The sequence below is a fragment of the Calonectris borealis genome, chromosome 3 (assembly GCF_964195595.1).
Source record: "Calonectris borealis chromosome 3, bCalBor7.hap1.2, whole genome shotgun sequence".
NCBI classification, from domain to species: Eukaryota; Metazoa; Chordata; class Aves; order Procellariiformes; family Procellariidae; genus Calonectris; species Calonectris borealis.
This window is the reverse complement of record NC_134314.1, coordinates 51,949,983-51,963,521: the sequence shown is the minus strand read 5'-3', so window position 1 is coordinate 51,963,521 and position 13,539 is coordinate 51,949,983. Positions and strand designations below refer to the sequence as shown.

The 13,539-nt window shown below is 37.6% G+C and overlaps 1 protein-coding gene across 1 annotated transcript in view; it reads right to left on the bottom strand.

Moving 5' to 3' along the window:
- ARMC2 (armadillo repeat containing 2) overlaps nt 1-13,539 on the bottom strand; it is a 67,530-nt gene that overhangs the window by 9,179 nt on the left and 44,812 nt on the right. The window contains exons 14-15 of the mRNA XM_075145632.1: nt 3,374-3,695; nt 1,694-1,816 (exon numbers count right to left, since the gene is read on the bottom strand). Of these exons, the coding sequence (XP_075001733.1) occupies nt 1,694-1,816; nt 3,374-3,695 (445 nt within the window). The remainder of the gene's footprint in view (nt 1-1,693; nt 1,817-3,373; nt 3,696-13,539) is intronic.

The window sequence follows — 13,539 nt, the reverse complement described above, 5'->3', positions numbered from 1 at the left end:
AGATGAGACAAAGAGCTCCAAGATGGGGCTAAACGCAAAGGAACCAATGAGGAGTTATGAAGATAGCCTAAGCACAGTTGTAATAATGGGAGCCAGTTTTGCTATAGTTTTAAGTGAGCTCACGTGAAAGTCCAGGAAGACAAAAAAGAAAAAAATGTTGTAATAGACAAGAGAATTGATTTAGATCCTGAACAGATGGTCTTATGGTGGGATGTCCCCTAAAACTCAAATTATTTTCTGACATTAGCTCTATTTTCTCTCAGTGCTGCTACAACAAGCAAACACATTTTCTCTGAGCAGTTACTTAATACTGCCCCTGGTCTGAAGCATTTACTTGCTTGCTGCTTTCCTGCTTAGCAGTTTCACATGTGATTAGCGTGTAACTTCAGCAGATAGAATGAGACCTTCAGCACTTCCTAGGAAGAGCTATCATCATGTAGGTTTTTGGTGCACAGCAAAGGAGCAATGTTACAGAAGTTACATTTATCAGTCTTCTATGAATATGAAGTACACCACTGAAATGAGTCCATCATATAAAGGACTCAAATCAGTCAACCCTTAACCCTTCTACCACAGAAAAGCGAGAGAAAAAAAGTACAGAAAAGAGGTTGGCTTCGTTCCCATGACTTCCATCTTTGAATGTTACTGAGCATGCCTTGAACTTGTCTTAAAGAGGCATCTGAAATGATTATTTTTTGTCTTTGGGATCCACCACTTGTATCAAACAGCAAGTATTCTCGAAATGTCTCCTGGAGGAGGAAGCCTGCTGGTCCTTCATCAAAAGGTTTTCTCTCTCCTCAGTTCAGGCAGAGGAAAGGTGATGGGACTGGTTTCACATGCTAACAATAAAAACAGGAGAGGAAGAGCGAATGGGATAGCAGAGAAGTCATTTGTTTCCACATTTCTCCAACTAGCCATAAGAAACAGCTGGCTTATGGGTGATAAAATGACTCGTGACAGAACAGCAGAAGTGTCACCTAGAGAGAATATGATGTCTACCAGTCAGGGCACTAGGCTGACAGCCAGAATATTTTTTCCTACTCCTCTTTCTACCTGTTGTGTGAACTTCAGGCTCCATCCCTCCCCCATGTATTGTCTATTTAGAGAGAAAGGTATGCAAGACGTAGACTCTCTACCTTTTGTATAACATTAATACAATGAGTCCCAGAACACAGATGCAGTTCCTACACATCACTAAAATATGACTATTGCCCATGCTGTCAGAGGGGAGAGAATCACACTCACACAACTCGTATACTCCAATGGATATATAAGCCAGAAACAGATGTAAATCAGATTTTGCAGGTCTAGAAGGTACTAAGAAGAAAAAAAACTTTCTTACCATACTCTGATTAGAAGTAAAAAGCAACATGATTATTTTGGCTCAGGCACATGGATTTTGAACAAGTCTAGCAAAAATTGCTAAACAGAAAACAATATGGCAAATTCCTTTGGGGAGGAAAAGAAGGGGTTTTGTCAACAACCTAACTACTTTCACATAACTCACAGAATTATGTTCCAAAAAAATGAGATATCATTATGGGAAGAACTTAGCCCTATGAACTTTATATTCCTGCAATATGATACCACAAAACACTATCTGTGTCTTTATTTTCTGTAGTGTCAAAATATACCATGAATAACTTCCACTTTCAAAAAGCTATGCGAAAAGTACTAGTTTAGAAGTCCTTACTTTCAGCAATGTGTAGCTTCTTGTCTTGAACAGCAGAACTCTTCACTTTGTAGAAGGATAAATTGTTGATTGTTGTTGCAGCATTGATGACCAACTCCTCACAGTCATCAACTGACTTGTATTCTGATAGTAAAAAAAAACAAAAACAAAACATATGCATATGTAGATACACACGTGCACATGAGTCTAACTTAGCAGTGAATTATATCTCAGAAGCAAACTGAATCATAGTTTACATGGCCACTATTACAGACAACTATTCTGTTTTTCAGTAACATGGCAGAACTAACAGGAACAGCTGATCCAAAAATGGCAATACAAAGTCACTCTTTCCCACTCTTCATCTACAGAAAACATTATGACTAAGGCAACATGGTTTAAAATCTAGTTAGTTAAGACATTTTACAGATCCTATTTGCTGTTTTAAGATGGAACTGAGGAGAACCCACATGCAGAAATAGGCCCGTGTGAAATAACAAGGACTATTATACTGAAATGTCAGGTACCATGAAAAATTGAAAGAAAAAAAAAAAAAAAGACTTCTTTAACAATATTTGAAAGATTCTCTCTCTTAGAGTTCCTGACAGAATGTTAACCAGTGTAAAATTACACCAGCAAGTCTGAAAGTTGTGTATACCAATTTATCTGATATTTCTGGCTCAGAAACCAAGAGTGAATGAAATAAAAGAGAAGTAAGTTCATAGGGAGAGAGAACATCTTGTAGTAAACTACCCGATACAGTGCTCAATAGGAGGGGAGGGTGGCAGAGAGAAGCTTTGAGGCTCAAAAGCGCTTACACAATGCTTAAGACAGTTCCAACCCAGGAAGCTCCTACAGGGCTTAAGACAGAACAGACGAAGTTTTGAGTCTGCCTTCTCTAATCCCCCATGGCTGGTGGGTAAGACTGGTAAACTAGCATATAATCAAGTTGATTGTCTTTACATAATATCTAATGTTCTCATCACACACACTAAAATATACTGAGTTCTTTGAGATATATCCTGTCACTGCTAAACTCTGTTACGGGAAGAACAGACTGCCCAGTCCTAGCCTGTAATTAGATTTACAAAGGGATCAGTAAGTGGTAAAGGAACTGCAGTCCTAAGCCTCTGTTTGGAGGGAAAGGGACATTCTCTTCCACCTGAAAGAGATAAAGATTGGAAATCTGAAAAAGAAGGAAAAATAAGAGGAAATTTTTTGAGGAGGTTGAAAGTTATGGGTGCAGGGAACAAAAAGAATACTTAATCCAGAACAGTCACAAAACCTGCAACTGCAAACCTTAAAAAAAAAAAAAAAAAAAAAAATCACCAAACATATCTACGTAGCACCTGCTAAGAACAGACTTCACTTATACATGAACTCTCAGTGAGATGTATTTAAAATAAAAGTTGTTTGCTTATCCTTAATGATCATATCTGCAAATCTGATCACTGAATTAAACACTTCTACAACATCTTTCCCCAGACACTGAAAAGTCAGTACCAAAGCAGCAATGCTTCCACTGTCTCAAACAGGCTTTCTACATAAAAGTTGATGAATATCAGCAGATTGACTTTTGTTATTTTAGCAATGGAACCGATTTAGTTATGGCTCAACTTAGATAAGAAGGTCAAGTAGAAAAATCCTAAACTCTCCTTACATACTGAACAAAGATAACAAACACAACATAGATTTTATTACCTAGTACTGTAACAAGTAAATCTACAACACAATGGGCAGTTGCCAGAGCTGCTCCTACGCTGGGATGAATGGAGAGATTGGCCAGCACTCTTATCAGTTTTATCAGAACATCTTCTGCTTCTGAAGGATGCTTTGGGAGGTTTTTTCCTTCCCCTCCTCTTTCATGGTACCATTTCTGTGCATTCAAATCAAGTTCATAGTAGGTTTGGAATAATGATATCAAGGTGTTAACACTTTCTTTTTCTTTAAAAAATTGCTCACGGGCCTGGTTATTCTTTGCTGTTAAATTACCAAGAACGAAGAGGATACGGATAACCAAATCCTGCAATAAAATAAATAAACCATATTACATGGAAAACAACAGAAGCTATTAGCTGTTTAAACAGAAGATAATACTTAATTTGCTTCACAATTCAGTTAATAGCAGGTCCAGAACAACGGAAGGAATGCCAAATACAGCAACTAGAAATAATTTTTATGCTACTATTTTTCATAACCTGGTTTACAGAAGAAATCAAAAACACCTGACAGAACTAGTATAGCATTGGGGTAATTACTAATGGGATATACTTAGTATAGGTCATCTATTTTTACCAGGCCTACAGTAATCTTAAAACATCTCAAAACAGCACTTCATATTAGAATAATCATAAGGGCCACAGCTTACTAATCTTTCAGATAAGCAAGTGTCAGTTGTGATGGCCAAAGACCACCACCTTCTCTTCTTCTCTAGGCCTGTTACCCATGGTAGAGGTTAAATTACTTCCCCTTGATTTGTTACTGTTAAATCCATGATAGCGCTTGCTCATTTCCTTGTTAAGTCCAATTGCTTACAGATAGCTGAATTATTTGTTCCAGATTTTTACCAGAAATGAAATCTAAACTGAACGGTCTGTTATTCCCCAATTCCTCCTTTTTCTCCTTTTAAAGACAGGTGCCCTACAACCTTGCAATCCTACATAACTTTTCAAGAATCCCAGAGACATTACCCTTTCTGTCCTTTTGTAAGCACCAAAGGGTAAATTTCATCAGGCCTAGCTGGTTTGAACACACTTACATATGCTCCAGCTCATTTTTTAGTGATAAAGGAACTCAGGCTGAAGTAGAGATTAATCATTTCATCATACTTTACCCTTTCAGAAAAAGAATCAAAAAAAGGCATTCCACACTTCACTATGCACAGTGGCATCTGTCAATAATACTCATCTTCTTCTGAACACTGCAGCAATTATTTCCTTACTATCTTCTCACTATTAATGTACTACAGAAAGTTTTCTTGTTTCTTTTTATGTCCCTTTCTAGTTGCATCTCATTTTGTGCCTTGTTGTTTTCTGATTTTGATTTTATGTGTTCTTGCTACCCTTTTATTCTTATCATTGCTAAATGAGACCTACTTTCTATTTTTATACAGTATCTTGAGATCTTATGATTTAACCAAGTTGCTCTCTTAAAGCACTTTCAATCCCTGCCCTTCAGTGGGATATAGAATTACATCTCTTATTGCTTCATTTTGGACAAACTGAGAAATAGCCTTTTATTGGCAAGACTAGCGGATCTTAACTGAATGGCATTCAACAACATCCCCATCTTTTTCTTACCCACTTCTATGGAAGAAGAAAAAAAAAATTCTGAAAGTCTGAACTAACTCAAGTATAAACTAATTAAAACATTTGCTTCTGTCACTTGCATCAAAACCTACTCATTTCCAAAAAGAAAAGTCCATAGCTTCATCTTAACAGTACAGGTAAAGTAACAGCATTTCTTCAAGTACAGCACAGCCATCTACCCTTAGCTGCTAAGCTGCTGTACTTGCACTAACCTAGAATTTTGTTAAACGATTTACATGCTGTTTTTCTTCAAATATAATAGTTATATTCACAGGTATTCTAATCCTCCCTGGTATTAATAACATAAGTTAACCAGGCACAGTCCAACTTGTTAGAGTATACATACTAATACTGAAGGAAAAAAGATGTGTAAGCAGTGAATCCTTCTTTCATACATGCCTTCATCAATAAGTTTCAGGTCTTAAGCCTCTGCCACAAGACATTGGCAATAATATCCTCTTAAGGTCAAGAAGATGAATGCTATCTTCTTGATATGAATATGAGAAGCAGGCAGTCTCCTAAGTGAGGAATAGGTTCTCGCATCCATGTATTTAATATGATCACTCCACAGGACCCACTTCCACTTTTTTTTAACTAGGCATCATATTTTTGCTAGCATCTAAATGTCATCAAGACACATATTTATGAACATTCTTACTGACTAACCACTAAGAGCTTTCACCTTTGCTGGCACAACCCCCAATTCACAAAGGCTGTAAGAATTTGAAACAAACAACTGATGAATCAGAAGAGAGAACTGAAAAAAGCAGGCAGTCTAGTTTGACTCGTTTATATTGACTTTCTAATTTTGGTCAAAACAGTATCAGCCCAGCAACAGCTCTACCCAATCAGAAAACAGACAAACAGGTACTGTACAGCAATCAACTGATATTTTGAGAAGTGTGATCTCAACTGTGCTTTCCACCTACAGGCTAGCAAAACAAACTTACAAAATACTTCTTTTTAGCTAAGCACATCCGGTTTTAATAGCATATTACCGAAGCTTCATTATCTTCCAGAGAAAATTTAACTAGCAGAGTCAAAGAGAAAAGCTGCTACAACTTCTCCTGAGCAGTATAATACTCAAGGGTTTGTATTATTTTTGGCTATATTTTTTAAAATGCTTATGGGATAAGCACTGCACAAGTAAGAAACACCATCTTAGAATTGCTGTGTAAAGAAATACATGTAAAGATGAATGGCATTTTGAAACTGCTTGCAAGACCAAACCTGTACAAGGCCCATGGGCCTTTCTGTACATAACAAAAAAAATCAGTATAATAAATGAGATTATTACGCATCTCCAAATGTTTGGACTATTAACTGCATATGGAATTTCAGATATTCTTGCACACTTACAGAAAAATTACATTTATCAGATTAATTTATACAATATGGGGGTTTTAACATGTATGACACTAAAGACAAATTAGATTAAAGATAGAAGTTACACTCAGTTATTTCATCTTTTTATACCGAGGCATTCATGTGAGACATGCTGTCCAGAGAGTATACCCAAACCTGACTGGAAGGTTATATATGAGACCACACAGCTTCACTTACACAAACAAATTTGAAGAAACATATCAAGAAAAGCTTGAGGAGGAGAACTGATTTTTTTCTTTGCTTCCGATCTGTGAAGAAACTGTGATATTTTTGGTTTTAAAGCGGTAATGGCACCACATACTCCATCAGCATTTAACTCTTGCTTTTCTGACAACTAGAACATATACATTTGATCACTCATATGAAAGATTTCTTTGCTTATCTACTTCTTGCACTGCCTAGTAGCAAAGGTACCCAATGTACTCGCTGAGTCACAGAACTTGACAGCAGTTTATCTTGGCAATTAAAAGTGTACCTGCCTTTCAGTGTAAAGCATGATGAACAAAGGTACAAATACTACAGGTTTACTTACCAGCAGGAAAGGAAAGCCAATTAGGTCAGTAATTTCTAAATAAAACAAGATAAATAAGGGAGGGGAGTCCATTCTAGAGTTTGTACCCGTTGGCCAAGTACCTGTTGTTAGTCTATTTTGTGTCTGGCCCTTCAGAAGGGGAGGGGTAGTATGAAACAAAAGTTCAGATGCCAGCAGCTGAGTTCCTATTGAACCTCCAGCTGTAAATGAAATGTGCTTTCCATGTTACACAAACTTCAATGGAGGTCGTCAAAATTCTACCACCTGCCCAGCAGTATGAACTGCTTCTCATTCAAATCTAACTTACACTTCATTTCAAAATTTCTATTTCTGCTTTATTATGTACCTTGAAGAGAAAATTTGAGAGTTTTCTTTGCAGGATCTGATAATCTACTTGTAGACAAAATAACAGTAGTTATGCCATCCTGGAGCTAATCTCTTCCAAGCACAGTAAGTATTCATCTTGAAGTGACATTCTGGGTGTGAAAATTCCTGGTCAAACCCAGAAATAACAACTGACCCAAAATGAAACTCGATTTAAAGAAGAAAAAAGGAGGGGGGGATAGAATACCCTGGAAGTATCAAAAGCAAATTAAGAAGGTCTTGATTGAGGGACCTGAAATAAGAAGCAGAGAGGAGCAGCTTTGTGTGATAGCACGGAGTACTTTGTCAGTAAAGAGGGAACCTCCTTCCCCCACAAATATGAATGCATTTGAGGAGAAGGAGAGGCCATTAGAAGAATGTAGTTATATTTCTGTGTATCACATGCCATGGGACCCTACCCAATAATTTCTACACCCAAAAATCTGATCTGTTCATGTAAACTTTTCAGAAAAGGGTTCATTTGCACTTAGTGACTTTTAGCAATGAAGGCCTCATGTCCTTAGGTTTGTTTGTGGACATCTGGAGATCTGGGAAAGGTAACAAAGAAAAGCAAGCACGTTGTCACCAGAACAACATTTGATGAAAAGCAGTGTATAGTCTCTTAACAAAAACATTTCAGAAATCACAAATTGAAAAAAAAGTTGAAAACTATATCCCCCACGGTATTGGTCCAATGATTAGTGATGCCCCTGGTTAAAATCTTTATTCTTATTACTAGTTTAAATTTGTACAGCTTCAGCCACTATTCCTCATTATCTCTTTTTTCCTAGGTTAAAGGATGGTCTACTAACAGAAATTTCTTCCTTGTGCAGATTAATTAATAAGCAACTTACTAATGGTCTGACCTTTGTTATTGGTAAATTAATTTGTTTCACCTTGGGGGTTTTTTTTAACTCTAATAATTCTTTTAGCTCTTTTCAGAGCTGTTCCCAAGCTTTCAGCATCTTTTGTAGAAATTAATACCAAAAACTAAAGCAAAATATTTAAGTGACAGTGTCTGTCACACCAAGCAGTAGTATCTTCTTATTATTCTTATTTGATATTCTGATGTTTACCTATTTGGTACTTACATTCATTCTCTTGTATCTTTTGACACACCAGAACAGCAAGTTTCTACGTGATATATGCCAATGAAGGCTGGCTGACTACAAACTTTGAGCTCTACATTCCTGATCATTTTAGATTCAGAGTACATATCACATATTCTGCACTTTCCTTACCACTTTTGCCTTTTCTTTCAGACAAAAAAAAAGGAAAAAAAAATCACAACCAAAGTACTAGGAAGATGCAAATACACTATCAGCTCAGCATACTGTCAGAAATCATACTGTAGGGAAAGGGTGACCTTCTGTGGTTATTCAGATTTATCAGCAGGGAAATTCCTTCAGAGTTGTCAGAATATTTATCCTAAAATGGATACTTCCTTCCTGAAAAAAATATTAATTCAGAGAGAATGAATGATCAGTTATGAATATGCATGTGCAGACACAAAACACATATTTTTGTTCTTTAATGGTCAATTACTGTATTCCCTTCATAGCTTTTTTAATTGTCCAAGGCACTATTATAATTTTGGGCTAGAGGGAGGAGGAATACAACTGAAAATATGTATTTGTAAACATAGGAGAAAAGAACCACATTATCTATGTAAGTTCTTTGTAGGGTTACCTTCACAAGCATTTCAGCAGAAGTGGTGGCATAAACAGCACCCGCTCTCCTTTCCATTCACAGTTTGGTTCCTCTCCTCTATTGTTTCCTCAGTGTTTGTGAACAAGGAACTATTTGTGTGGCTGTTCAACAAATTAGACTGGAAACCAATGCAGGTGATAACCCAGCAAAGGATTGGGGTTCTTTTTTTTTCAATTTTAAGGCTGTTAGAAGCTGGGCGAGTTCTGTGACATGATGTATCACACTGTCACACAAACAGCTGTCCTCAGGCCAAATGAGGGATGGCCCAGAGGGGAAAAGTGAGTAACCGAAACACAAAGAACACTTATGTCAGCACTGATGACCATTTCTTCAGAGGCAAGCTATGGATACAGAAACACACCACCACCCCCAATAAAAATAATAATTTAAAAAATCTTTGGTATCTCATAAGACTATGATGCCACTAAGCAGAGTACCAATAGCACTCTCAAAGCATTTAAGATGCAAACATGTATATCTGAGCTAAAGACAGCTGCAGCATTAGACTCTATTGTTAAGAGCCTGTGGTTGCTTTGGGATATTACATGACTTACGTTACATGACTGACTGAAACAGACAGATAGTGGATTCCTGGGAGCTCGTCACAGTATTCTCCATAAGCCAGCCAAAAAAACAGCCAGGAAGGCCAGTCACTGCACGCAGATAAGCCTTCGCCTAATAAATAAAGCCAGAAACGAAGTGGAGAAATTCTCTGCATTTACAGGCCCCACCTGTGACAACCTTCCCCGCTGCAGTAATTCTAAGAGCAAAAAGGACATTCAACAGCCCGGAAATGAGTCTTTTTCTTGGAGGGAGACAAGAAAAAGTCTTACAAGCAGAAGCCTGTTTGCTCACAGAAGACTATAAACTGATTTGGGACCCACTACCTGGTAGATGTATTTGGGAAGAAAGCTGGGCAGATCCAGGCACAGTGAACGCGATAAATGCGGACATCTCCTTAGAGAGGATGACAAGGCAACATCAGTCTATTCCTCATTTAATAAATTGTTTCTGACAAACTGATTGTTAAATCAAACAGGTAAAGCAGCATGCAAATTATAATTACTAGCTGACGCAAGAGATGCAAAAATAATAACAAATCTTTTCAAACATATCAGGGCCAGGAGGTTTGCCAGAATCTGCAGAACTAATTGATGATCAGGATAAAACAGGAGCATTCAGAGAAGAAAATGTCATTCCAGAGAAGCTAAATGAGTTCTTTGCATTGTTTCATGCCCACTGTGAAAGCAACTGGGGACATCTCAATGCTACAGCCTTCTCCGGGGAAGACTCATCAGAGGATCTGTCCAAAACTGAAGTGATCGCAAACAATTTTAAGGAACAAACTGACAAAACAAACTAACAAATCACCAGGACTGGATAATCACCCAACAGTTCTAAAAGAACTAATTAATTAAATAGCTTAATTACTAACAGTGATGTGCAACCTCTCAAAACTGCCTTGATGCCTAAGGACTGCAAGGGTAACAAACACGAAAAGGATCCAAGTGAAATTCAAGTCTGGTGTCTGTACCAGATAAATTAGAAGAGACCATAAAAAAGAACAATAAAATTAGTGGACAGTCAGATAAACACAATCAGCTTTAAGACTCGTAAGTTCTGACTTACCCAATTCTTGAGTTCTTTGAGGGGATAAACAAACATGCATAAAGAAGACCCATCTGATATCATCCATGTGGCTTTTCAGGAGACTTTTGACAAAGTCACTCACCAAAATCCTAGTGAAACTAAGCAGTCATGCTGTAAGGGACAATGTCCTGGTATAGATAAACGATTAGAGGATGGAAAACAGAGTAAATTAGCACTTCCTGCAATGGTGGAAGATGACCAGTGGAATTCCACAGGGTTCTGTGCTGGGACCTATTGTGTTCAACTTGTCCGAAAACAACACGGAAAAGCACGTGACAGCAGTGATGTGGGAGAGTTTGCTGATGACACTAAGATATTCAAAGTAGCAAAGATGAAGGCTGACTGAAGAGCAGAAAAAGGATTTGTAGTCAACCGGTAATAAAATAGCAGGGGAAATTTAAATGCAGGTAAACATGAAATGATGCATGTGAAAAAACACACTGAGCAGACATACCTTCATGTATAAAATTGCAGCCTTTGAACCAACCATAACCACCTGGAGAGCAATCTTGGGGTTAATGACAGATTCCTCATGGGGGTTTAATGCTCACAGGAGGTCAAAATGAATAAAATATTGGGAATTACTGGGAAATAAACTTACGCAGGCATGCAAATCTATGATATGGCCACATCTTAACTGCCATGTTCTGGTTTCTTCATCTCAAAAAAAAGATACAGGAATCAGGATTGTAAAACATTCTGAGAAAAGCAACACAGATGCACAGTGGTATGGAATAGCCTCTATATTAGAAAGGACTAAGTAAGCAAGGACTCTTCAGCCTGTAAAAGAGGTAATTCGAAGAGGATATGATAAAGGCCTAGAAAGTCAGGGGTGGTGTGAAATGGATGACGGAATTAAATATTCACCTTCTTCTCAATACAAGAACCAGAGGGTATCAAATAAAGATAGTAAAGGCCAAATTCAAAACAAGCAAAAGGAATTATTTGTGCAATGGGTAGTTGCTATGGCAACTCCTTGCCAATGGATGTTTAAATTGTTAGAAGTTTATGTGGGGTAGAGGGGTGACTGTAGAATTTCATGGAGAAGTCGTCAACTGAGGCTTATTTCATACACAGAGAACCACAGCTGGCTGAGGAAGTTTCCAAACTGGAAAGAGCTGGAGGTTTGGTAAGTATACACAGGAAGTAGCATATATGCTTGCTCTGTTTTTACTGCTCTCTAGGCATCTGATTTTCACCACTGCCAAGTATGGATAGTAGGCTGGATGAACCTTTCATGTGACCCAGTGTGATTATTCTTTTGCTAAATAGGCAATTGCTGCATCCAGTGATGTCAGATACTTAACAAACGTTCCCTAATTAAAAAAGCAGGCTACACTAAAGTATAAAGGGACTTTTCCATACAACAGGCACAAGATTTCTTCTATGCAAAATTTAGTATCACACCCTGTGTTTCTGCATTTAGGATTGAAAATAAGACTCCTAACTGTACACTAATAAAAGATTACATGGAAGCTGGCAGGGCCCCAAAAGGCCACCTAAGCTCAGGTAGCGTCCGACTTATTGACAGAAGCTACTGCCCTATTTAGGCAATCTCTCTGTTCCAAAAGTGTGGCCTCCTTGTGACTTATGACATTAACCACAGCCTGAGAAAGTCATCCTTTATATAGCTTACCTGAAAAGCTGAGAGATGATAATGATCTGGGAAAGGGGAACAGCATCTGGTTAAAAGATCTCTGGAGATGGGCAAAAGTCTATAATGCTGACTAGAAACAGAAGCATGAAAAGCTTATCCTGCAAGATAGAGGCTCTACAAGAACACTTCTGACAGCTTTCACGGCATGTGGCAGCCACCAAAGATTTTTCTGTTACTCCACACAAGTAAGCTCCAAAATCAACCACAAGTGAAGTCCAACAGAACATGTACCTCAGATGCGTAGAAAAGCACTGCTGAATTCCCCAGTCCTACCTTGCAGATCTAGCTTTTCCAATCTTCTGTACTCCTCTCCTTACCTAAGACTATGACACATGGAATTTAGCAAGTCTTGCCAACTCACTTTCCCCAAAAGTCTTTCTCACAGAGTTAAATTACTACTCTCTCATTCCTTCTGACTCTTTTACCCAAGAGAGAAAACGAGCTGAGAAGAAAAAGAAGAGAGCTGAAACTGCAGTGTGGTGAGAAGAACAGAAACTATTTGGGTGGCAGCTGTGGAATTCAGTGTGTGGTGTGGGAGCAAGTCATTAATCCTATTTCCAGTGCTCACATTTTCATTTTCACAATATTTAATGCTTATTTTTAAAGTCACAGTTATGAAAGCACTTGAGAAAGTCTTAATGCTGGTTTTCTTTTATTTTTTTCCCCAGTATGTTTCTAGCTTCCATGATTGCCAGTAAAAAAAAACTGATCCCACAAACTTTGCAACCTGAAAATTTAGAACACACACACACTTCCTTTCTTAACATATTAGTTCTTAGTCCTGAGGATTTTTAATGCTTTGTGTTAATAATACTGATTTATCCTCCTCTTTCCTTCTTCCCACAGCAGACAATTTTACTCACACTGCTGTTACTTGTTTTCTTTTCAACACATACCAACTCACACTATAACTCACTAGCTGTCAGCATTTTAAAAGAAAGATTATCAGTGCCAACTACACCTCAGGAAAAACATTTGCACTCCTCACAGCTCAAGTGTTTATTATATACTACAGAAAAAGTGATGCATGACATTATCTATGTCCCTCTTCTTGTTTCTGCAGGGCTTCACTAAGTTGACAACTGACAATTGCATGCTTGTTTAAAAACTGCAGTGAGAAATAATTATTCTGAAGACACTGCATATATAATCATCACAACATAATGACTAAGTTTTTTTAATACACAAGCTATTTCTTTACTAATTTGTGTTTTGATAAAACAAGTGACAGTTTAACACAAAAAGCAATGCTAATCTAGTG